The 27707-nt window shown below is 35.5% G+C and overlaps 1 protein-coding gene across 8 annotated transcripts in view; it reads right to left on the bottom strand.

Moving 5' to 3' along the window:
- LOC145980004 (far upstream element-binding protein 1-like) overlaps positions 1-27707 on the bottom strand; it is a 70982-nt gene that overhangs the window by 24340 nt on the left and 18935 nt on the right. For 4 of the 8 annotated variants that reach the window (XR_014440822.1, XM_083112950.1, XM_083112952.1 and 1 more), the window contains exons 3-12: positions 21533-21805; positions 20597-20726; positions 18751-18892; positions 16916-17086; positions 14701-14748; positions 13927-13998; positions 9329-9535; positions 5218-5443; positions 3315-3472; positions 1932-2011 (exon numbers count right to left, since the gene is read on the bottom strand). Coding sequence is in view for 7 of the 8 variants with exons in the window: in XM_083112950.1 (XP_082969076.1) it covers positions 1932-2011; positions 3315-3472; positions 5218-5443; positions 9329-9535; positions 13927-13998; positions 14701-14748; positions 16916-17086; positions 18751-18892; positions 20597-20726; positions 21533-21805 (1507 nt within the window). In the remaining variant the exon portion in view is untranslated. The remainder of the gene's footprint in view (positions 1-1931; positions 2012-3314; positions 3473-5217; positions 5444-9328; positions 9536-13926; positions 13999-14700; positions 14749-16915; positions 17087-18750; positions 18893-20596; positions 20727-21532; positions 21806-27707) is intronic. The other 4 variants (XM_083112954.1, XM_083112956.1, XM_083112953.1 and 1 more) reach the window with 3 other exon arrangements.

Below are 27707 nucleotides of genomic sequence, written 5' to 3'. Positions count from 1 at the left end.
TGCATTATGTTTTTTATTGGATAAAAATGTTGGAAAACTTGCACGTTCTACACACACAAATATGGCACATTTTGTTTCTATAAGTCTAAAATAATACAAGAACGTTACATTTTAAGGTATTTTTTCGTTATTTAAGTACAGTTTTTAAAATTGACGAAGAATGCCAACAATTCACATTTTATGCCATATTCGCATTATTTCACTATTTTAAATGGGTGAAAAATGTGTCCAGACATCTCTGCACATTCATAATCACTACTTCGCAGCAATTAACATTTTACACTTTTGTCACGTTTGCAAAAAATCAAGGTCACTGCTAATTGGAACTTACTTTCTGGATGTCCCTCGTATAAATCAGTAGATTAAATGTGAAAATTTAGCAGGGCTGGCAGTGAAACTTCAATTTCCTGAAGAAAGTGATATGTTTTTAAGACTGGATGAAATGTGTATTTATAATATTAAGATATTTACATATTTATTGTTAGTATTTTATTTCGTAACATTGCACATTAATTTGACTCCATGACAGATTAATATCCATCTCTCATGAGTTTAAACAGACAGGCCAGAGGGGGGTGTTAATTGTAATACAAATGGTGCAGAAAACTTCGAGGTTGGAAGCATTTGCTTGTCAAATTTTTATAACGTTTACCAATGCAGATTTTTGTTTCACCTTTTTGTGATACTATTCAACATATATATTGAGATTTGTTGGATTCATCTTGATATCGAAGAATAGTTCAATGTCGTCGTAAACGCACCGTAACTTGTGCAAAACCAGTATTAAGCCAAGAGGAAAAAAGAAAACCTTTGTAGGGATTGCTACATTAAATTAGGTTAAGTGAGCCAGAAGAGTAATAAAATTCCAAAAGCATACATGTGATTTTTGTTGGATGTTCCATCTGACAAACATCGTAAACTACAAAAAACGTAATACTGGAACATCCAAGAAACATCTGATTCATAAGAGCGCAATGCATGCAATTCTTGTTGGATGTCGCAGAATGACAAATATCGAACTGCTACGTTAGACAAAAACTGCATGCTTAAACAGAGCCAAAACGTTTGTTCAATGAAATGTGGTACCACAGCAGACAAACTTGGATGTACAAGGCTCTGTTTAGGCATGCCACTTTCGTCAGATGTTGCAGTCTGAAGACATCCAAAAACAATCAATTCCATAAGAGTGCCATGCATGTGATTCTTGTCGCATGTTGTAGTGAGACATTTTGTCTAAGTTCAACGTTAGTCGGATGGCAATATCCGACAAAAATCATATGCATCAATTGAGCCTAAAATGTTCATCTCACAAATGCTGTACCACAACATTCGACGAATTACAGAGTTGCGTAGTGCGCTTATTTGTTTTCATGTTCCTTCAGAATGTCAGACAAAATGCCATACTATGACGTCCAACAACTATCAGATGGTGCCACAGTGGTATGACCCCTCCCCCCATGCCCTATATTTGTTGAGTCCTGTGCCCTTACTACTCGCATGCAGACAAGAAAAAAAATGATAATTCAATGCATTTCCCACAATATTTAGAGGCTTATCATTTTTTCTGCCCCTCTGGAAATCTCTCCCCCCCCACCTCCCATCACTAGTTTCTGGCACTGTAATTGTGTGTATAAAAGAGACCTAAAAGTTGATGCTCAGACTTGGCAACAAGATTTCCTGTTCCCATGTAATGCTTCATAACGACATTTCAAAGCAAACGCCTGGTACATTCATTCCATCGCATAAAAAAGTCAATCAAGCCAAAATTCAGACATTTCCCACTTTTTTTGACCTCTTAAATTTCCTGACCTTTCCCGGTTTTCCAGGTCTGTCGCCACCCTGATTATATGAGCCTACATGATACCACTACGCCTTTACCAAATTATACATGTAAATTTCAAAGTAAGAACATTGACTGTCTTGATACTTACCCACCAGGTCCAGGACCCTGACCAATAGGATACTGCGTTGGAGGTGGGGCAGGCCCCGGCTGGGACTGAAAATACACATTCTGCTTCAATTTAGCAGCCTGTTCATGCTCCCATAGGAACTGGTAACAAATACATAATTGGCATACCTCTGGACTCTTTAGTATTGCTGAAGGCTATTTTACCTTCTTATAATGAGTAAAATTTAAGTAATTTTTACATGTTACACATGTTATTAAAGTAGTGACAAAATTCATCTTCACTGTTTTGACATAGTATCTTGTGAAACAAAAATATATGTAATAAAAAAAAAGGTTACAAAATCAGTTCTCTTCTTACAATAAGCACAAAACATTATGGAGAACATATGAATATAAGTTTATGCCTTCACAAGAATTAGCAATTGGGGATGAGCCAATATCAATGCCAGTGCATAGGTAAGGAGAAGGAAAGTATCCGTTGCAACTTATTTACTGATGCCTGGCATGTGTCTTTTTCATAGTCTGCACAGCATTTTCAGTCTAATTATCCTTGGAAGTGTGCAAAATGTGAAGTTTTCAGTTCTTTTGACCAACATTGAGGAGAAAAATGATTTTTTTGTTAACATACTGGGTATTTTAATTTTAATATTTTGATGCTACTTCTTGAATATTTTAAAGCAAGTTGATGCATATAATTGGAATGCAATACATGCACAATAATATATATGTTACATTTTCAAGACACTGTATCAGAAGGAATCTAAGAGTTTTGGCATTGGTATGGATATAGGCTCAGCCATAATTAAAATATAATTCAGAACATTTAAATTTTGTTAACTAGGAATAAAACAATAAATAATATAAAATAACTGTATGAGGAAACTGCTCTAGAGGAAGAAAAAAACCTGTTACCATGTAATAGTCTGTGCAAAGAAACTGGAATATGAATCGTAATATGTAAAGCTTTATGTTTGTGTGTTTGGAAAGTTATCCAAACAACAGCTACAATATGATTAAGAAATTGTTATTCTAGAATTGTAACTATACTTACTACTCATAAGTAACTACTTTGGCTACATTTGACTATATATTTTAATACAAATATTGTTCAGTGTTGCTCTTACTCTTGCAACATTAATTTAGAACGTTTGATGCCTTCAACATGGATTAGACCATAATTTACGTTAACAAAGGCAGAGATTGAAATTTATGTCACAAGAATAAGAAAAACATGCAAAACCAAAGCTGTTTTCAATATAATATCCTGAAAGATTTTACTGCACCACACCATGAACTTCCAATTTATCTCTCTTTACAAATACCAAGGCATTTTCTCAGCCAATAGTGTGCTAGTTTCAAGATTGGGGGAATGTTGTGTGTGCATGCAACAGATTTCAATAGTTACCATTCCTATCTTCTCTGTAATGAGCCTCTTTGCATGTTCTATCTGGTCTGGAGCCCCTCGAATGACGAACACTTTCTCGTTAGGATTGGGTGGAGGCCTTCGGTCCAGCTCACAGTGTGCACCTGTTTGTTGGTTGATTTGCTTAATTGTTTCACCACCTAATGGAGAAATAGTAAACAAAATATAATATACACACCAAAATACAATCCACAATTATTAGTTAACTCAAATGTGTAATTACTTACTCTGGTGGAAGTTTGTCCTACAAATGAGATCCATTTTTTAGAAAATCATAAAATATAGGCCAATTTTAGTTTTATACCAAAGGAGAAATAAAACCACATTTATGTGACAAAGTTTAAGATTACAGACAAATTTTGGATCAAGACTGATCAATATTGTCTACTGACTAATCTGCTCCAGTCTTACTATGGATATAATGTAGTGACATTTCAGTGAACCTGAAAAATTCTTAAATTTAGCTAACTTTAGAAGTTAAGTAAGCTGATATATCCTTCCTGCAGGCAAGAAACTTACTAGTGTCTTACTAGATGACTAAGTCATCAGGTGGAAATGCTCGATACTTTCTTCATACAAATTAATCTCTACTAGTGACTGATCAAACTATGTTTCTGCATCAATATTTGTTCAACAATTTCATCTAAACACTTAAACTAAACTAAAATGAAACTCCATGCAGTAGTAGCCTCCTGAAGGCCAGGGATTCCCAAGTGCCCTTCTTTTTAATTTGGAGCCTGCTACTTCTTTCTTAATTTTGGGAACTTCCACTTTGTATCAAACCTGAGACCAATTGCACCAAAGGCTAGTGTGCTAACCATTTGGGTTTGCAGGAGTTACGTCTACAATCCATAATACCCTAATGTGGCCATATTATTTATTTATCCCATTTTCACATTGGGTTTCAACCCAACACCCCTATTGGCATGATGCTAATACATTTTTAATAATTATTTTCCTGTAGTTTACGGTTATTACAAGCATAAGAAAACAGTTTTTCGTTGTGATGTTTCAGGAGAACACACGCTCCCTTCATCAGACATTTCTTTTCATTTTGACTGAAGATATAGTTATAACAATCGTTAGCAATTTTTTAAACAAAAAGAATCCATTATATAATGGATGTTGTCAATGTTACATTGTTGTAATATAGCAACCTAACTGAAAAGAAGCAGTCTGTTTTATTTTTATTTCAGATAAAAAAATTACAGGAAAATAATTCTACAATGCAAGCAATGCGTACATACAAGAATTTTTTTTAAAAAATAATTTTCAATATCTCATGATGCACAATAAGAACAAATAATTTATTACTGTAAGGGTACTGTATTTTAGTCTCAGAAAAAAAATATGTATTTCAGTATTAACCGTGTTTGTGCATGCACAATGTGAACTTTTGTGGAATTGCATGTAATTAACTTGTAAATACGGTACTTACAAGAACAGTTATATTAAATACACTTTTATTCATAAAAATAATTCAATGGCAAATTTGTGCTACATTATAGCCTATTTATAGATATATGAGAGCAATGGGTTTACCAATACATTACAGACTTCCCAATCAATAACTAGGTTGTAGCATAAGTGATGGCCAATATTCCTATGCATTTCATTCATGGAGGCCGGCTGGAATTGTTGGTAAAGAACTAATGCCGCAGGAACACCCCCCCCCCCTTTCAATGGGACCAGAAATGATAACCGAGATGATAACAGTACATATTTTTGAGTTCTATACATTGGCATTAATGCACAAAAATGGTCAAAGGTTCACAACCAATCATAAGGTTCTCCGCAATACTGTATTTTTTTTTATGTTACGCAAACATGTATGAAATAGGTAACAGCATATTTTAAATATTAAAAAAAACTTGTATCTACACACCTCTACCAATTATTATTCCACACTTGGCTGCAGGTACAGTGAAAGTAACTTCTTGCTTGTCACCCATTTGGTTGGGTGGCTGCATTCCTCCTGGTCTTCTGTCCCAACCACCGGGCCCTCCTGGTCCGGGACCATACTCCCCCCCTGGTCCTCCGCGACCCATTCTATCAAAAGGTGGTGGAGGCCCACCTCGACCTCGTCCTCTTCCCATCTCATTGTCCCTGCGCTGGAATGAATATCGTTAACAGTTATTAGTGAACATAATTCGCAAATATTATATATGTCTCTGGGAATTTTTTTTACTAAAAACATCCAATTTATGATAACAGCCAGACAACTTTGCGTATGTTTTTGACTCCATGCCGAAGCAAGGAAGTGGCACCAACATAGAGGAGCATGGAGTGATTTCTATTTAGGTTCAGCTGTTGTCTGAGCAACAGACGATATGGTCCTACATCTTAAAACGGTTACATTCAAACAAATTTAACCATTTCAGGATGGCTGGTTTGAAACAAAACCAGACCCACATGGCAAATATACAAATAGTTCTCTCTTTTTTGTTTATTTATATGCATATGAAGATATGACATACTGGAATGTCAAAATAATATATATATTGTTACTACATTTAACAAACTCATTTTGGAAATGTCCTTCGAAGCAACAACGCAAGATTTTAATTGTTTTTTTCTCCAAGAAGTATCTAAAGATTATCAAAGTGACTTTGCAGTTCTAAGACTCCTGTCATCCTGCAAAAACAAAAAACTGATAATCTATGGAAGTCAATTACAGTCAACTCTCGAATCTACGTCCCCGAATATAACGACCCTCTCTAAGTAATGACACTTTTCCCAGGAACCGTGAAAAATTGAAGGAAATCGGCCGAAAAATATGTTTATATACGTATTGCCGTTGCTTGTATTGTAGAATTATTTGTCCTGTAGTTTACGGTTCGTACAAGGTTATAAACACAAAATTTGACAACCTTTCGGAAGAAAACACACTTCCTCCATCGGACATTTATTCTTAGTTTCATTAATGTTGCAGTTATAATATTGTAAAAATGTCTGATGAAGGTGCATGAACAGAAATAAGCTGTCACGTGTTGACTCACGGCATGTCAAGTTGTTGGTCACAGTGTTTAGTGCTTGGTGTGTAGTGGGCAGAAAACAATTGCTGGTACAAGACACACTCCCGAGGTTAATGGTGTAACATGGTTTTTGCAGGTGCAAGCCCATAGTGCAGCTGGAAGCTTGAAATCATTTGTAGAATGAGTGTCATGCATGGAGAGAAGGTTTGTCAGGAAATGGTGCCGGAAATTTCAAGAGGGAAGAACTCATGTGTGTCATTAAGGTGGACAAGGAAGACAGTCTATCGTGCTGGATGACCTTGAATGAGTGGATAACATGGTTTACGAATACTGCCGCTTCACAATATACAGTACACAAAGTGTCAAGAATTTCCTGAAATTGGGCAACCCCCTCTATGAGACAGATTGTGAGGCTGGGTTATCAAGTTTTGTGCAAGATGGGTACCAAAATTAGGAGCTGATGGATGGTGTTTGAGAATGGTGGCGACGAGGGTATACAGAAGAAAGTGCGTTCACTATGACAAATGCCTCATGAATTTAGATGGCAATTATGTTGTAAAATAGTTCACGTGTGTGTGCAACTTTCATGTATAATATACGTTTTCCTTATTTCATGCCTCTCGGGAAGTTTTGTAAAGTGTTTGCAAAGTTGGTACCAGTCGACACCCAAAATAAAGTGAAGAAGAGTGGATATCTGCTCTAATCTGTTGGAAGAGCTTGCAGCCAATCAAGACAAGTTATCTCCTGATATGATGACCGGATGAAATTTGGGCATATCTTTATGATCCGGAGATGAAAAATCAGGCTTGTCTCAGGCCTAAGGTGGTTGTGAAGAAATACGTACAACAAACAATGCCCACCTCAATTTTTTCCAAGAGAATTTAAGAGTTGTGTTCAATGTTTGTGCAAATGCATTTATTGCGATAGAGACAATGTTGCAATCATGATCTTATGTCACATTATCTCTTAAAGCTAGAACTGCATACATCATTACTAGAGGCACATAGTTTTGGTTAATAAAAAAGCAAAATTTCAGTATAAAAACTGAGTCAATTTCGGGTTCAAAAGCGGTAAATAAAATAAAATATCGGTGTTATAGCGGTGAATAATCACATAAAAAATGCAATATAAAATGGCATTTTGGTTTTAAAATTGTGAATATAATCCTAAATTTGATTTAAAAACTACACTTATTCCACAGAATTAACATTTCACTTCTAACAACCCATTTATGTAGTTATCAGAGTATTAAATTTATTTCTGTGTAAAGGAGTCAAGTTTTGTTTCTCCAATATTAACAGAATTAATCATTTTTCCGGGAATTGCATAACTCTCAGGATAATTCAGACCTCTGAAGGTGTCGCGTCTGTGAATAAACCCTAAATTTCGTGTTTAAGAGTTAATTTCGCTTTTTGCAGTTCATTTCACATTATTTCGTGACAAAACATGGTCACAAAATGCATCTCACACCTTTCAAAAACATGAAAAATTAACACAAACAATGCGTTTTTTTCAAATTTCGTTTTTTCGTCAAAAACGAAATATGCATGCCCCTAATCATTACTCATTTTTTACCAAGAGGCTTTCACAGGTTAGGCATTCTTGCCTAAATCACATTTTTCACATGTATAATGATAAAAAAGAGGAAATCAGTTTAGTGCATAATTTTTTTTAAATTGTTTCATTTTAAATTTTCAACCGGTATATTAATGATAAAGCTAGACTTTTGCAACCATTGTTAAAAAAAACAGTTTTGTGGTACAGCACACAAGAGAAAAACTTTGTAACTGTTACAACAATAATGAAGAAAACAAAAATCACTGATTTATACAGTTTGCTTCAATTGTAATCTCCTTAAGTTAATAAATTATTATTTTAATACTGAAACCTGGCATGCATCGGTTTCAAGAAGTCTTTAATACAACCAAGCTGATCAAATAATCACATAGTGGTAATGATGTATTTACCATGTGATTACTTTTGCTTCAACACTATATTTCACTGCAAAATTATTTACTAGATATAAATCACAGGTACATTAGCAGCCTACATTATTTTAACTTAAGTACTAAAAAATCTATAACATGTATACTAAGATACATCATAATGTGTATATTTATTCAATTTACTCCCAACATATTATATCGCACCCCTCTGTGCCATACACATGCATGTGCATGCGCCCACACACTTCTAGAGCTTCAGTTTCTATAACTAGAGTTTATTATATATATCATTACAGACTTATGCCACTATTCCATTACCTGGATCTTCAGAATAAGCATTTATGATATTTTATGACCTCTATATCATGTGCTATTTCAATAATAACGAACGACATGCTTGCTTGCTTGCTTTAGTAATTGTCTATTACTTAACGTATGTTGTTATAGGAGAATATAACTATAGTGCTAATTCTAGCTTTAACACTATAAGATAATGATCAAAAACAGTTTTGCACGCTTACAGGAATGAAGTAGTAGCCACTGTCTTACCTTCCATTCTCAGAAGCACTTTACCAGAAGCATGATCCAAAATCCATTCTTCACTTTGTTTCTGGCTACACATTTCAGACTGAAATATCAGCACCACTTAAACTGTGGAGTTGAAGACAATCCTCTTTGTGCAAGGAGGGAGAAAGACGAAAAGAAACTGGTAATGTGGTAAACTAAACATTTACCCCCCTTCCCCCAGGTACGTCCACATCAAATTTCAGGGACTGCCTCACCACATTCCCATAATCATTGGCAGACATTCTGGATTCCAAATGACAATACCGAAACAAAATGAAAAAGCTCTGAAACATTCCACTGACTTTTGGGCATGAAGCAAAATTTCGAAGCCATCGTGTCATCCGAGGCAACAAGCATGTCTCACTTTATTTCCTTTTCTTTTTTGTCATGCGAATTCTGAATTTGTGGCACACACAATAAGGTCTCCCCGACACTACTGTTGCCCTCCCAAGAATGAAGACCATCTGCTTTCATTCGCAATGGTTACAGGAGGTGTGTAACTGCTTACCAACACACTGTCGATGAGGTCTTCAATCCGTCTCCTAGCCTGTTCTATTTGGTCTGGCTGCCCTGTTAAGAGACACCTCCTGTCCCCAGGGCCATCGTCACAATCTTGCTGGAACTGCACCCGCGCTCCAGTCTCAGTCTGTATCTTCTTAATCATGTCACCACCCTTTCCAATGACAACACCCACCGCTGCCCGTGGGACAGGAACCTTATCACACAAAAGCAACACATTATTAATACAGATAACATCTTTTCATGTTATTCAACAAAGCATTTTCATTTATGGGTAAGGTGGGGCAGGCTAGTTAGGGAATAGCCAATTGTTACTGAATGCTTTTTTTTTTTTTTTTTTTTTAGTTATTCCCTTTCCACAATCCAAATATTAAGGGATGATGAAAGGGACAAGGGGTAGGGTAAAAAAGGAAATTTATTTACCATATTTACTCATGTATAATGCGCACTTATTTCCAAAATGTTTGCGCCCAAAAACTGTGAATTCGGACAGCCCCATGGAATTACACATGTTTTCACTATGTCACTGCATATAACATGTATATATTAACAGGTGCCAATACAAATTACCCGGTTTGGTTTCTTGAGCAAGTAATTATAATTTTAAAAACCACAAGTCTGGTCATTTCCCATGATTTTTCACATTGTAACATGTTTTGTGACACCGAGAAAAGAGGTGCAATATTGGTGGAATTTGTGCACACACCTCACGTCATGCAGGATGTGTATCACAATGGTATTTGTTGGATGACAAATAGAAAATAACTTCCTGACCGTTGCAAATCCATAACATAATTTTGATCTTTCTTCTACAACCCAATAAACAAGGTGGTTCCAGAAGTGAATCTTGGGGTGCTAAACACAGTGGAGGGAGAGGGGGGGGGGGGGGGGCATGAGTTGGAATCTCATTGTATGCACAAGAGTATATTCTCCTCATGGTCCACACAGAAACAGGTGACTCCTTGAATAGGTATGATGTCCTTTGCTCTTGATCGGTATAGCAACAGGTTTACAACCTAAAACTTAGGAAGCAATTTCTTGAACCTCAATTGTACTGCGAATTATATATGGGATAATTGTTGCTTTCCCTATCAAAAAGCAGGGTGCGCATTATACACGCGTAAGTACGGTGCTGTATAAATATATATAAAAGGAGTTTAGTATGAGTGGTTCTTTTGATCCATATGTGGTTATTTGTGTCCGATTTGGGTTTCTGTAAGCCCCTCTTTTTCTCTTTTTGCCCAACTACAGTCACAAGGCAGAGAAATAATGCTGATGGGCAATTCGTGGTGTTAAAAGAGTGTTTCAGATTACAATGCACTCGGGAGATATGATGAGTTTCAGATCAGTGGCATGAAAGCAGTGGTCCAGTCTCCTACAGATCATGCAGTGTTACAAGATGCCAATGATGCCTGTGTTTTGAAATGCACTACAGAAGCAGTCAGTGGAATGTTAGTAACAGACCTTTGTGAACGAACTTTGTAGGAGATCCAAACATTTCACCTCAAAAAAAGAACTAATTAGAAAAGTGCTATCAATAGACTATGACAAATGAAATGCTACACCACCTATTCTAAGTCTATTCGTAGATGATAGTGATTAACCCATAGCTCTACACACAAAAGCCCAGCAAAATGCCACTAAAATAACAATTTTTAAAGTTTTGCTGAAACTTGTTATATGTAGTTGTCCATCACCAGTGCAAATAGCAGACATGTTATAGTAAAAAAAATAATCTTTTTGCACATAAGCATTTTGTTTGGCACGGGTATGCATTAGTCGACATTTAAAAATTGCATAAGATCAAGAAAATATAATAATCTGGTACATTACTTTACCACATATTTATTTGGAAGAATAGCAATACCTAATAGAGTGGAACATCGATTTTACATTTTTCAGGACACCAGAGTAGGAAAACTTGAAATCCAGAAAAATTTTATAAAATTTTGCCATGTTGGGACCATCAACGTTGAATGTATAACGCATGAAAATGTAAAATCTGGGAAGATAAATTCAAGATTCCAATGTGTATATACGAGTATATAGTGGAACCCCAATTTTAAGTTTCCGGTTTCACACTCCCAAACATAAAATGTTTTAAAACTTTCCTTGATTTTACATTTTCCTGCATTTTGATTTTCCAGCTTCGTCCCTTGAAAAACTTTTGAGGTTCCACTGTATATCACATTTTAACATGCTACTGCTAACAAGACAAACATGTAAATCTGAAAATAGTAATCTTAATCCTTAAATAATAAAAAAAATCTTACATGTACAAGTACAAATTACTATCCTACTACAGTGCAACCTTGATTATGTGTTTTTCAGGGCACACTAAAGAACTTCGAATGTAGGAACATGTAAAATTTAAAGGAAGTTTTTAAAATGTCACTTTTTTTGGGACCTTGAAAGTAAAACAACATGGAGAAATTAGGAATCTGGAAAAATCAGCCTTCCACTGTAATTGCAAAACATTGAGATTTGTTTGTAAAATTAAAAAAAAATACAAACAAAATATTTTGAATGGTGAATGTCTTTCAAAGCAAAAGATGGCATGATTTCTCCATTTTAAAGGTACCATTGTGAAACATTGCTTACTTTAAGGACATAACACCTTCAGGAGTCCTACTTTGAAGTCCACTTATGCTCTTCAGTTTTTCAGGAGTAAACTCACAGATGTGGATTACGATGTGCACATACACGAAAACATTCTGGGGACACACATTGTTTTTAACAAACAATGTGACAATACACAAACGTTTATTATTGGATATTGAGAGTTCAAAAGGTACGAGGTGCATTCCTGCCATGTTTAGCATTGCTTTTAAGCAACTTTTGGTTAACTATAACAACAATGAATGAATGATTAGATGAAATTTAGGAGAGCACTCTCATACTCAGATCAGAACTGCCCCAGAGGCAGGCAGCTCCATATGAATACATAAAACAAAGCAAAATGACAAAACTACTCTTAAGTAAATTCAATTCTATCCACCATTAACGTGTTTACATATACAGCAAGTTAAGTGTGTGTGTACAAACGTACATCTCCAAATCACATTCTAAATGAACTATTGCACCTTCAGGCCATGTAACTGGTAATAAAAAAAGTCCAAAATGAAAACTAATACAACTGCAGTTATGACATGCATGTAATTACTGTATTTTCATGTTCAGGGAAGGGTTACTTTTATGCAAAGTAGCATTTCACTTAAAATAAAACATCTTACACTATTTCTTAAAATAAATTGATATCACTAATATATGAAAAAAGGAGGAAGTTGTGAAATAGCTTATTTGTTGCACTCAATAAATATTCACATGGATTCTGCATTTTACATTCCCTTACTTCCTAATGGTGTCCAAAACTAAATTCCTGGGTTTCTACAGGTAATTTAGACAATTTTAAAGTAGACTTGCAGATCTTTTGGTGGAGTTTCAACCACGTTTTGAATGTTAAAATTCACTTGCTATTTAATGAGTTTATTCAACACTATTCAAACATTTTTATGTAGAACATCTTTCATCAAGAAGCTGCTCAAGAAAAAGTGCAAATTTCTTTCCATTTCTTAATCTTGGAAAAGAAAAAGATTTTTAAGTTTTCAGGCATCTGGGTGTATTTTCAATATATCCGGACTTGGCTGTTTCACTCATAGGTTGATTGCCTCAAAGAAAATTGTTGAGCTTAAGAAACTACCCTAAGAGAAAATAGAAAATCCGGATTTCAAAATATCTGATAACCATTTCAGATGCAACAGATAATTTGGATAATACAGCTATCTGGACATCAGACTAATACGGTCATTCCTGATATCAAAGTATTGAGATAACTTATGTATGCAAATTGCTATTTACTTTATCAAGTCCAGTAAGTTATTCTGGTAAGAATGGTCTGGAATTAAAAAAATAATTACCATGTAAAGGATTGGGACATCAAACAATGTTACAGACAGATTGGAAGAGGACTTTGAGAGAATCCACACAGTAGACTGAATGTGACAATATGCAAAGAGCCCCAAAACAGATAAATAAACTGCCCAGAGAATGAATACATTCGAGTATTTCAGATAATTGTATAATCTGAATATGAAAATATCCAATTTTGGGAGCGAAAAGTATCACATAAAATTATGTTTGGCCATCTCTACATGCTACACGTACATATGTAAAAAACCTAAAAGGGTTTATGGGCAATCAATTGAATGTTGTATTGCATCCTTAACTTCATGCTTCTTTCAATAGTCACATAATCCTAAGTCAAAAACTTCTGAATGTACATGCACGGGTTTCCTTAGATAATAAATAATTTATATAATTAGAGAATATAAAACATGCAGAATGGAGTGTTGCACAAAATGAATGCCAGAACATTAAACTGCACCACAGACAACACTCCTTCAGATGCATGAACATGCTAATACACAATTTCAATGAGAAGGAAATCAATTTTCAAAACAAAAACAAATTTCCTTCAGCATCACAAAACTTGTGGGAAACTCGGGCATGTAAGGAGATTTGCATTACTGAGAAACAATGTAAAACATGAAACGGCTGCAATTACTGAACAATACTTATAACCCCTACCTCTGCTGAATCGGGACCACCTCCGTATTCACTGAATCCTTGGTTTGGCCCACGTTGACCACGGGTAAAGGCCTGATGAGAAACGAAACTATCAAAGGACAAAAGCAAACCATGCTCCCAACATCCAATGCAGGTATTGGAGAAGGGATAGTTGGGAACCATAACTACAGTTCCCACTACATAACACACTTGGGGACAACACCCTATTTTTAAAAAAAATATGCAAGTTGCTCCTACTTATGCAGCTAACCAAATAGACAAAGCAAGCATGTTATTCATCATTCTTAAAAATAGCACATGATACAAGTATTAAGCAATAAAGCTACATTCTTCAGAGCAACAATTTAACCACAAATTTCCTTAGCATACAAGTAACCTTTATACCTATTCAAATTATAACAATCTGGATGTGAAAATAAGTGTACTTCAACTACCCTACAACTATAACTGCATAGCACCCAAAATATACATCCTCCAGGCACAACTTCCAACAATATGAACTAATCCATTTATTGACAAATAGGCCTGGTTCTACTATATAAGTGATTTTTTATGCTCTTTCAATAACATTAAAATACATTCTTAATGTCACATCATAAGTAAGTTTCATAAAAATGCCAAAGGCAAGCAGTGCACAAAAAAAATGACAAACTTTTATAATCTGTAAAATTCCTAGCTGGTAAATCAAGCAATACATAAAACTTTTAACAGAAGTCATACCTTTTTCATCAGGCATTACAAGGCGAAATAAATAGTGCTGAAGTGAATATTTACCTGCATTTCCTTCTCTGCTATCAGGTCATACACAAGCTGTTTTGCATACTGGAAGAGGAAAAAATAAAAGCAAAAATTATTCATGAATTCTGGTAATTCAAGGCAAGGGCAGGTTTAGCATTAAATGCAGGGAAAAACTCTAAACTAAGCCCATTCTGCAAACACTACATGTATGTTACACCCACAAATGCACAGAAGAAATATGTAAATCAGCAAAGCTCAGTCAGTAATTAGAATTCATAAATTTTGACAATACTGATCAATACATAAATTCCAAAATTGAGTCAGAAGAGTATTATCACTTGGTAGTACTGAATGAAAGGAAAAAATAGTACAGCCCATATTAGTGCCTAACCTTCCCCCCCACACAGAGAGAGAGAGAGATATTTAAAATGAAAGAATTTAATATTCTTAATGTATCATATGAAAACAAGAAAATCTAGGATTAGTTGACTATCTAGTAATACTCTTATTTTAATATTTCATGTTCTTCATGCTATATATTTCTATAACACTGAAGTGTTGGCATAAGCAACATCTGCAAGAGTAGGGTCATAAGTAGGGCCCGGAACGTTATGTCCTATAAAACTAAAATATGTATGTAATTATGTCAAAAATTGAAAATTATAAAATAACAGTATATGCAAGACAATTATGAAATTATACAGTAATATGTCTTATTACGAGAAAATTGAAGAAATATGTTGTAAAAAAGCGACATTGGTAAAAATGTCAAAATATGCTTGATCAAGTTGGTCTATTTCGGCTGATTTTCATCACATATGTCAAGATCTTGCCTCAGTACACGATCCAATGCCAAATAAAAAATATGTTATAACAGTCCCGAGCCCTAGTCATAAGCATTGATTAGAATTTGCATTGGTTCAAACCTCAAGAGCTGATAAAACAAAATGCACTATTTTAAGTAGACCTGCAGCTTTATTGGTACAAGTTTATAATACTTTTCTAACACATCCTATCAGTTTAACAACTATAACAGAGTACATGCTTTTTATGTAAAAACATTTTTTTCAGATATATCAAATTTCCAGATAATTCTGTAGTGTTTTCACTTACCCCAACTCTGTTTACGTTTCTCAAGGGACCAGGGTGAAGAAATTTAAAATTAAGTCTGAGCCAATGGTGATGTATTAGTTAAAATTTAACCACTGATACCTGTAAACACTTTTCCAAGTTAAAAAAAATGCCACACAATACTTTCTTAGAATTAATTCCGAAAAACGATGTAGAATTTTATTTCATTTTAGAAGGCCAAGTATTAGGATCTGAAAGTGACACCGACATAGGCTAATACTTTCCCCAAATCTGAGAATCTTGGTCCAGAGAAATGTCCTGTAACACTTCCATAGTGTGTCAATGTTATGGAAACTGCAAATTTCATATTTTTCATTATTTTTGTAACATCGTTGTGGGAAGACATGGAACTTTTAATACATTGGAAGCACGTGAAAGTAGGACTATTTCCAAACAAAGCTGGTAGATTTCTATCATGTAATTCAACAGTTTCACAGGTAAGCGCGTACTTCATTTCAGTATAATAATTTGCTATCGAGTTTCTTTCCCCAGAAAATGACAATTTATTATTTTTTTAAGTATTTTGAATTGTTACAATTTACAGGTACTGGTATCTGTGGGAATCTGCATGGGTATTGGCTCAGATCTATAGTATGCACCAAAATATACAGTACTGAAATTAAAAGACGAACATTACATTGTTGTCATCTGTGAGTTTCTTTATCCTGAAAGAAACCCTAAATACACAGTATTAGCGAGTTATAACTTCCTTTTCACTGCTGAGAACACGAGCGGCTGGAGCTATGCCCCATCGACAAATGCACATGCGTATTCGAGGTGCGCGAGTTTCAGTACTGCATATTTTGGCACATACCGTACTTAAAATTTGTTGCTACATTGCGACTGAGGACAATGTATCCTCCCCCTTCCCCCCAAATATAATTCTGTGATAAGCTTGAAGTGGAAATATGACACTAGCCCTAGTTACTAGATAAAGCATATTTTTAACACTTTAGTCGCAAATCACTGTTAAACTTGTAAAAAGTTCCATATTTGCAAGTGTACAGCCTTAATTGACATTCCAGGTTAGTGGGAAAACTGGCTTACGCACAGTTGAACAGACTAAAATATGATGTCAAGCACACTATCAGTAAAAAATCACAGGGTGTATCCTCCTTACCTCTACTTTTTGAGGATCTCCACTAATTCTCAGAGGTTTCTCTTGTTCTTGCTGTGGACCATCCTGGATCACGACCATTTTTGCACCAGACTTCTCTTGAAGAGTCTTAATTGTTTCACCTCCTTTACCAATTATCAGTCCAACTTTGGGTCCTGGTACCATAATTTCAACCTGGGTGAGGACAAAACAATTAAAATCCTTTTTGATTCATGGCTAAATAAAAAAAAATGATGTTCTTTGGGAGATGGTGACTTCATAATTGTTCCTGTTCTCTGTTGCGAGTGTGTAATGAACTGTGCCTAATGTAATCTGTCCATAAGAAGTCTAAACCTAATCTAAGGACGTACATACATAGTTATTTGGACCTATTTCCAGGTTCTTCGTCAGTGGTTCCAGGAATTAAAGTAGCCCAATAACACCTGGGGCTCCTGAGGAAGAATGTGGAAAACAAGTTCAAAACATTGGACAGAAGAGGACGTTAAACAACAAAAGACTTTGAAGCACAAACGTTTTTCATACTTTTCAAATTATCTTACGCTGTTATGTGGACATTCATGAAAGTGTTGATATACATGAAGTGTCAAAGAAAATTTTGAGCAAGAAATGAGGTGAAATAAAACACCCTCTCATATTTTTAGAGGTTACATGTGTACTTTCAGCTCATGAAACTGTACTTACAGGTTTGAAGACACTATTAGGCACTACCCACTATTCGGTATACCAGGAAACAGAAAACAAGATAACGAAAAATTCAGCATTCGGAGAATGTGTCCTCTAGCATGTACACACGTGAATAAGTCTTAGCTTCATTATGTAGAAAGGTAGTACAAAGTTGCCTGTGCCATGAAAGAACATTTAGGGGATGTGGCAATAGGGCCCCACACATTGATCTCTTGCCATTTTGGAGGTGATCAGCACAGTGCTCCAACCACCTTTACGTCCCCCAGGGTACCAATTTATTGAGGCTGGGTGAACCAGAGAGCTACTTTCTGCTGGGACAAGACCAGAGAAATTCTAACTGACAAGACTACTGTGGCTTCATGTTGAAAGGCATGTGATAATTCTTATTGTTGGCAAAATTGGATCATAATATCACTAATTCTCAATTCCAACAAAACAAGTAAAAAATATTTTAATTAAATGTATTACTGTTTCAATTATGCTTATGAACAAGGTTCCCCCTCATTTTGCCAAGACTTTCAGGTTTTTGGATATGTTTTCAAAATTGCCCAGACCTTTCGGTGCAACTTGATCCAATGGCGGACAGCAAATTTCGTGCAGCTCGACTGGGACACACTAGGAGTAGCCTTTTCGAAAATAATTTAATCCTGGTTACATGTGTACTTTCCATGTCACGTCAATTTTAGATGAAAACTGAAGATTGCTGGTAAACCTGCGTAAACTTTTTCTCTGGTCTTATTTGTACTGAATTAAGGATAAATGTAATATTTTTTTTAATGTGCTAACTATAATCTATAAAGGCTTGCCAAAGTTTGTCCCTTTTACTTTCAAAAACCTTTATATCCGTAATAATTTTAAAATTAGAATTTCGCAGTTATAGGCGATGTATAAGAAATATCTGGCAGATAAAATTATTAGCCATGTTACCGATGACAGAAGAGAGATAAAGTGCCAATCCATCCCATCCATATTTTCAAGAAATGTCCGAGTAATGATAGTATTGATGATTATCACCAAAAACACATGCATAAATTATTCGTCATACAGCAGCAAGAAATCATAAAAGGGACAGACTTTGACAAACACTTATCTTATGTACTAAAATTAAATAACATACAGCAGACATCTTATCCCAGAGGAATGCTACAACTTACCAGTGTGCTTACCTGAGCATGATTGCCCATTCCTCCCATATCAGACATTCCTCCTCCTCCTCCTCCTCCGCCGCCGCCACCTCCTGGACCTTCCGTTCTACTCCGTTGATGTACAATATTCATTATAAGCTCCCGAGCACGACTGAAATATTAGTATTTACGAGTGAGTTAACATTCTTAGCACTATGAGAAGTAGAAAAAGCCAAATTAAGATCGACAGTTTGAGGAAATACCTAAATTTACCTTTTGGTTGACGAGCTTATGGTATACGAATGGAACATCTGCTCTGTATATTCACAATAAATTGAACAGGGAATTTCTTAAGTGTGCTGGAAGTTTTAATATTTTGGCCTTCATATGCTCATCCACAGTGAAAGAAAAACAGCCTGTGCAGCTAATAATTAAACAGCAGTAATATTTTTCATATTCAAAAGTAACAAAAATAAGAGGGAAACTACTAACAGATCTGTCAAGTATGTAAATCAAATTTTATATATAGAACAGCATATATTCCTTGTATGAATCCACGATTTGAGCTACTAAAAATTTCAATTTGTGATTCATAATGACAAACTCATCACTGACTGCTTTACACCAAGCTGACATATAGGTAGTAAAACTTCATATGAATTGCTAAACCTTTCTTAAGTGAAAGCTGTAGTATGATGATCATAACCACAGATTCTTACCCCTGATTACTCAGGATTGGACCTAGAGTACCTGACATCATACAATTTCAAGTTGGGACAGAATAAGTCGCCATTGACATCAGTGTTTCAAAGCTAACAGTTCACTTTGCAGTAGCACCAAAGGACAAAATTTAACACAGGTAAAACAGCAGAAGTGAAAAATCAGGAAAACCAAGGCTGGCTCAGTAGTCAGTTGGTATAGCAATGGCATGGTATGTCGGACTCAGGTTTGAATTGTGCCTGCATTTTATGCTTAAATCCCTACGAGTTTGATGTGGGATCTGAATTACTTGGCCATGTGTCTCAACTGACAAAGGCAAGGCCCTTTATCATAAGACAACAGTGTTGAAATACTTTCTATTAGAACAGAGTAGATACCACTTTGAACCACTAAGGACACCTGAAAATTGTTACAATTCAGTTCAGAATATTAATAAATTTTCACAGCAACTATATCATAGCAATCCACCAGTTTGGTTGTAATAAATTTCACAAGATAATCGCTGCATCACAAAATCCAGCTCTTCCAACAATGTTTTAAAATTAATGAAAAATTTTGTATTTCCAGGATATTTACTGTGCAAAAGTAGCCTTGGCCCTACATTCTTCTGTTGCAGCATGCAAAAAACTGCGCAAAAGAGCATTCAAAACAAGGTTGTTCTGCAGTTGACAAGTCTCTCGCAGGTAGAAAAAACTGCACTGACCAAGTCACAGGCACGGAGGCATTAAATAGTGTATTGGTGCAATGTTTTCTAACAAACAAAATTCTCGTGTGGGTGACAAATGAATTAAAAAAATGGAAGATTTTGTGCATTTCACAACTTACACCCATTAACTCTGCTTTAGCCTTAATCTCACAAATTTCAGAAGGAAGCACTATTAAGATTTAAGCATTTATGCATATGCAACTTCATTTTTTTAAAAAATGAAGGCAACGTTCATAAAATGGAAGTTTAAAGTTCAAACAACAAACAGAAAGGAGTAATTTAATCCAAATCTAAACATTTCTGCTATTGCTAGTGGAAAGACTGCACAGCAACAACAGGCATCCAACATTTGACAATGCTTGTTCTGGTATACCTACTGTATTAGTTTTAAAAAAAATCCAGGCTGAAAACAAACCAATCAATATAGAAACACACAAACTCTTCACTTACCTTATTGAGTCTCTTGTACCCGTTAATGTACAAGTTCTATCTGGAAGTCCTCCGCTATCTGGAGCCATCTGAATCTTGCACCCTGACTCATTCTGAAGCCGGCTGATTTGCTCTCCACCACGGCCAATTACTGTTAAAGAAGAAATTTGATATCAGGGAGGAACCATCATAGACTATTCTATTCTAAACACTACTAACAATTCTTTTAGCATATGAAATTTGGATTCAGAAAATTAGAGTCAAGTTTAAGAGTATACAGTGAGCAGATTTTTGTTAACAAGCTGCAGTTTGGTGAACACGTGGAAGCACAGACAGTGTAAAATTGCATTTGGAACATATATATAGGCATAAGATATAAGAATCATTCAGGGTTTATATTTATAAAATATGATCTAGTTACATACATCATACATGTATGGTTCTTATTGTAAATGCTGTTTTAAATTGGGGATAACCTAATAAGAAAAGTAAATTCTTAAATTTTACTGAAGATTACCCCTTTTAATTCTGAATGTAATTTTAAATCTGAGAAATAAAACTTATAAGCATAATATGAATTAAAAATTACACACACAAATGTATTTGCAGATGTACACTAAGGGTGATGTGAATAATAACTAGCAACAATGAGAGCAATGCTGTTACAAACTTGCATAACTTAAACTTCAATTATTCCATTTTCAGTCCCTTAATTTACACAATGGCATGCTTTGAATTACAGGACGACTTGAGCCTGTGCAAAACAGCTAGATGAACAAGATGAAAAACAGAACTAATTCAGAAACTATCACTATAGAATGGACAACAAACAATGGTGCTCAAATTATCAGGTACTAATCACTTGTCCTTTTCTTTGCAAAAAACAAAACCAAGGCAGAAATTGCAAAGCTACCCTGAAATTGGAGAGGATTAAAAAAAAATCATTTGCATACTCACTCAAGCCAACCATCTTGTCCGGGACCCGAATGTCTTCTGACTGGACACCACCAAGGCCGGCATGTGGGACTGCTGCACCCGGTACACGAGGTTGGGCAGCCTGCACAGCCTGTGGTGGTGTCTGTTGGTTTTGCGTTGGTTGCGGCGTTGTTGCACCTTGTGACTGTGACTGTTGTTGTTGCTGCTGCTGTTGCTGTTGTTGCTGCTGCCTTAACGCAGCCAATTGAGCACCACAAGGGTCATTCACTGCTGCTACCTTCTTGGCTTCAGGTTCTTAAAGGAAAACAGCAAATAAGCAATTAAGCTGCTGCCCTAAGTTCCTACTAAATTCAGAATTAATAGTATTGAAAATTGAATTAAAAAATTTTGAGCGATCGATTTAAAGAATCAGATCTTCTAAAGTACTTTTCTTTTACGTAGCAGGTTGCTTACTTTCGTCCGAGAACTTATATGCTTGTGTTCCTTTAAATCTGAGTGCCCACACTGTTGACAACACACACATACAACACAATTTTGGAAGGGGGTGAAAATTTACATAAAAAATCACATCCTAAATGAATGAGGATGTTTGCAATTGCTTCATTTCATGCCGGAATAAATGGTTTCTCCTTATAAAGGAGGGCTAATTTGGGGTTTCAATAGATACTTTTTAAAAAATTCAAAGATTGCTATATAGATAGGCATCAGTAATTTAAGAAAGAAAAGAACTGCAACAGTTTGGCAAAGAATGATAATTGCTGATGAATGAACCACATGGACATGTTTGACTGGGACAAACAAGATGTTATTCATATGGATTTTTTTGGAGTAAGGGTCAGAATTAATGCCCAGTACTACTGCACATTGATGAAGGATGGCGGATGCAATGCAATTCACAAAAAGACTGGGAATGTTATCTGAAAATGTCATTCTTCATCATGACAATGTCCAGCCCCACAAGGTCAATTTGAATGCAACTCTTCTCACTGAAATGCACTGGGAGCGTACACTCAGCGTACAGTCCGGACTTAGCCCTCAGTGATTATCAGTCTTGCTTGAGCTCCTTGGAAAGGCACACAAGAGGGTAGAAATTGAAGAACGATGAAGCACTGACACAAAAGATGTCCTGCAGTGGTTAAGACAGCAGTCAACTTCCTTCTACGCCAAAGGATTCAGGGTACGACAACGGTGGTTGGATGCTCGGTGGAAATACTTTGAAAAACCAGCTTAGTATGGTGCTTGTAGGACTTTCCATTTTTTTCCCTCGCAATAGAAATCTGGTCAACCTTGAGCGAACCTAGTACATCAGAAATCAAGGGAATAGAGAAGGAACTAGGTATTGTCTGAAGTAGATGTGAAGCCACTCCCTCCACGAGGTTGTCCGCAACATTTTAAATTGACACACGGAAGCATGTAATTTGGCATTTTGAAATGGTATTGCCAAGCTTTAGCAGCTCGTTCAGTTACAGATCAAGAAGGAACATTTCATAGGACAGTAACTAATTTCTGTTGGTATACTTGAATTTAAAAGTAAATTTGTCAGTTTTGGCTCACCAAAACAATGGGGATATTAGACAAAACTGATGAAAGGATACAATGCAGAAAACAAACTCCACGGTTATACTGGCTGTGTTTTCATGTTCCAGAGCCTCCTTTCTTAGCGTGCTGTGGCATTACATAGAACTACCGGAATTTCATCTCCGTATAATGTGCTTGTTATGGAAAGAGGTCCAGACTATACAGTCTGTCGTCATGGAAAGGACATAAATAAGTGTGGTGGGGGTGTGGGGTGGCAATGTTTTGGTAAATTGAGAAATAAGATTTAAAAATGCTACAATTGTGGTACAAAACAGAGGTGGGAAAAATGTTTCAGACCGTTCTGTGTGATAAATGTGAACATAGAAGAACGTGTGTGTACATAGTTCGCATGAATTTATTTAAAGCAACAATGTCACAGACCACAGTGATACGCAAAAATGCAAGGCAAACACACAACCTCAATTGCAATGTTCTGTGCATGTGAGATGTGGCAAATATTTTGCAAAAAAGATGTGCACTTCATGGAAAACACAGGCATTTCATATTGTTTTGTGAATCTAATTGCATATTTCATCAACGGAGATGTAATTAGGAGCAGTATCCTAAAAGTATCATATTTTGTACAATGCAAAAATTCAATGTAGGGCAATGCTGTAACGTTGTTGGTACATAGAAATTTGGCGTTGAATGATAATTTCAATAAATTAAACCATGAGTGTGACCAAGATAAAGCTAATTTCATGTAATATGAGCTTTAGTTAGATTCCCGAATTAAACAAATCAAAATATATAATTTGTGAAGGTAAATTGAGTATTAATCCATGGGAATATTATAGTTCGCATGGCCAAAGGAAATAAACTCTTCCATTAAGCATGTTCACAACATGAAATGGCCAACTTTAAGTTCTATTGAAACTTTTATTATTCCATATCAAATTAGCCCAATTTCCAAGACGAAATGCAGCAACTCTATGAATAATATCGTCTTAAACCTTGCCATTAAATAGGAATCAAAATGTAGCACAGCAGATTCACTTTTCCGTAAACAAAAGAATGTTGTGATCACATATACAGACATAGAAAAACAAGGCAAGTGAGAAGAAAATTTGAATCCTTGCACAACCTAGTTTCCATTACAGATAAACAAAGAAAAGCTATGCTCTGACAACAGGAATGACCCAGACCTATGTCAACTATATGTTAACCAAATTTTCTTTAAACTGTTTAAAGCGTTGTTGCACCTTGTGACTGTTGTTGCTGCTGCCTTAACGCAGCCAATTGAGCACAAGGGTCATTCACTGCTGCTACCTTCTTGGCTTCAGGTTCTTAAAGGAAAACAGCAAATAAGCAATTAAGCTGTGCCCTAAGTTCCTACTAAATTCAGAATTAATAGTATTGAAAATTGAATTAAAAAATTTTGAGCGATCGATTTAAAGAATCAGATTCACTTTTCCGTAAACAAAAGAATGTTGTGATCACATATACAGACATATATCAACTGTTGTTGGCTTGCAACTGCTGAACACTGGTCAGAGTAGAATTCACAGTTTTTTGCTACCACCTACTTGGGCAAACCAGGCTAGATCCAAAATCCAAAAAAGACAAAAGAAGGTAGCATAAACTACAAAAAGACTTTTTTACTCATTTCCAGCCATCACTAGCTATGGGAGGGCAAAACAATAGATGAAACAGTTTACTAACAGCCATGATACAAGTGGAATATCAACTTATGCCCCTTTCCCTATACCCTCATAGGTCTCCAAAAAATATTGTTGCAGACATGTCAATTGAAATGCTTGCATTGAATGCATCTGAAAGTAAATATGCTGTGCACACAATACTCTGAATACACAAAAACTGAAATTTCAGACAATCCACAATATTTCTCAGGGAGTCTCATTTATCACTAGAATGATCTGAATAAAATCCACATATTAGCTGGTTTACTGATAACTTCCTAAAGATGAATGTTTAATGCTTGTAAAGCTGCACTTCCTTACACTATCATGAGTACAATTTTCTTTTAAAACAATTCAAGGATTATTCTCAGCAACACTAATCAACAAATATTCTAAATATACATTAGTACAATAGTATGTTAACTCTCCTTTCAGTTAAGTGAAAATTCTTCCTAAACAATTGTATCTGTTATTCACCTTGCCCACAACATTTAAACTTTCTCAAGTAATATATACATAAAGAATATAAAGAAGGCTGGCATAGTGGTGCCTCATCAATCACCTTCATTCTTTCAACTAAAATATTTTGAATTGCACTTTTGTACCCCAAGGACTTTTGCATGGAAAATTGAAACATTAGATAAAAACCCGTAGCTACACAACCTATAATACTAATGTGGATAATTAGAAATGTGGCACTACATGTGATCTGCTTTCAACATGTGGAGACTTAAAGAGACATTTTGTGGAAAGCATATTCCAATTTTCCTCAATTTAAAATGAGCTTTCTGCTAAAACCCAGGTGATGCTTCCATAGCCTCTTTCACATGATAACACCACTCCCAAAGTGGGAAACAACTTTATGCATAACTCAAATGGAACTATAACATTTTAAACGTCCATGACATGGTTATTTACGAATAAGAAATGGGGACATTTGGTAATTACAGGTCATAATATGCAAGTAATCACAAACATTAGAATTTTAATGAAGGATTCTATAGTAATATATTTTAGAGAAGAGCTTTTGCAAGTTTTTCGATACACAATGTACAGGGTTTCTATAAATTAGTTATACAAAAGTAACCGTTAATTGTGAAGAAATGTATGTGTAACAGAAATGGTTTACACATCAATGAATACAGCATACCTTCTAGTTTATTGTCGCACGTCATTTGCTTCCAGTTGTTAGTTTCAGATGCCACCACTGGAGGTGTGAGCGTTTGCTTATCTGTCAGAGGCATATCATACCTGGACATGCTTGAGAATTATCTAATACCAAAATTGCGTGAAGATATGGGTGCCGATTTCATTTTCCTCTGCATTTGCATGAAGAAGTAACAGCCTACCTCAATAGTGAAGTACTGACTTTGATTGGTTGTGGAGGAACTATTCCGTGGCCACCTTCTTTGCCTGATTTGACCTCATGGATTCCTCTATCTGGGGTTACATAAAGAACGTGTGTTTGTTCCCCACCCCCTTCTTCCCAAACATCGACGAGCTACAGGTCCGAATAACGCAGGCAACTGCGAGCATCGATGCAGACATGCTTCAAAGGGTTTGGCAGGAAATCGAATACCGCTGGGACATTTGTCGTGTGATGAAAGGATTATTTGTAGAAAAAACTTGAAGATATGCTGTATTCATTGATGTATAAAACATTTGTTACAAATACACTTTCTTCACAATAAACTGTTACTTTTGTGTAACTAATTTATAGAAACCCTGTATAAATCAATAATTAATTTTGAACTACGTTTGTATCCACTTCATTCTGGAAAATATTTCTTGGAATCTATATTTCGCTAAACCTAGGTAATTGTCAAGAAACAAACATCCTGTATGGAGGTACAAATGACATCTTCAACCTAATCCTCATAACTAGCCAAGCAGCTTACTTCAAACATTAATGATTAGCCCAACTCTATATCAGATATTCTGGACTAGTTCTAATTATTTCAGCAAAATTAGCAGCTAGTAAATATATTTTTGAATAAATGAAAATCCTCAACATAGAAGACTGGATGAAAATACAGCATAAGAGAAATTAGTAAATTAACAGGAAAAATTAAGCCTCAATTACAAAAATAAGCAGCCTTGTTCACAGCGAAAAATAATAATAAAGCTGTATGCACATTATCATGAATCCACAAAATTGGTATGAATAATGACAAAATTCCAAATAATATACAATATTCAAGCAAATAAACTTGAAATCAATGCACATTAACAATGCCATTGAAACCTTATTTATTCCTAACCACATTTCACAGATATTGGTATTTCTCATCAATGCCTCAATCTTCAACATGCTATTAAGTTTTTCAAATTGGGTTAATAAACTTACAGGATTACCCCATACAAGTAGATAACTTTAAAAACTACATACGTAGCTTTCATATTATAATAAATACAACAGTGTTACACATGTAAAACTAGAAGGGGGCAACAACATGCAATTACACAGCTTGCTTCAATAGAACATATTAGCAAAATACAAAGTTAGACATATTTAGTGTATACAAGTTATGTTAGCAGCATATAAATGAAACATGTACAGGAAATGCATAGCCTAAGCATAACTGCAAACCTTGATTCTCCCTCACACACTTCCTCTTTCCGCACACACACACACACACACACACACACACACACACACACACACACACACACAATTACACTCTTCACAAGGTTTACAGTACAGAAAATAAGGCCAAGTCTCCATGTTACAGATTGTGCCAAGTCTAGCACTGGAAGGTTGAAACACTCCTTTTTGTGGAGATAAGTTTTGTTAAGATTACAACTCCCAACAGAGAAATATAACTATGCACAATGCTTTAGAGGTGGCACGTTACACTTCAAATAATGGCAATTTACAACTTCTATGTTTCCCTACCTTTTTTTCTCCTCTAATGAAGACTTTCAGCTTATATTCTGGCGACTGACCATCGTTTTCAGTATGCAATCTGGCTGACAGG

This window comes from Lepisma saccharinum, chromosome 27, assembly GCF_977018435.1.
Source record: "Lepisma saccharinum chromosome 27, izLepSacc3.1, whole genome shotgun sequence".
Taxonomy (NCBI): domain Eukaryota; kingdom Metazoa; phylum Arthropoda; class Insecta; order Zygentoma; family Lepismatidae; genus Lepisma; species Lepisma saccharinum.
This window is presented reverse-complemented; position numbering and strand designations above follow the sequence as displayed.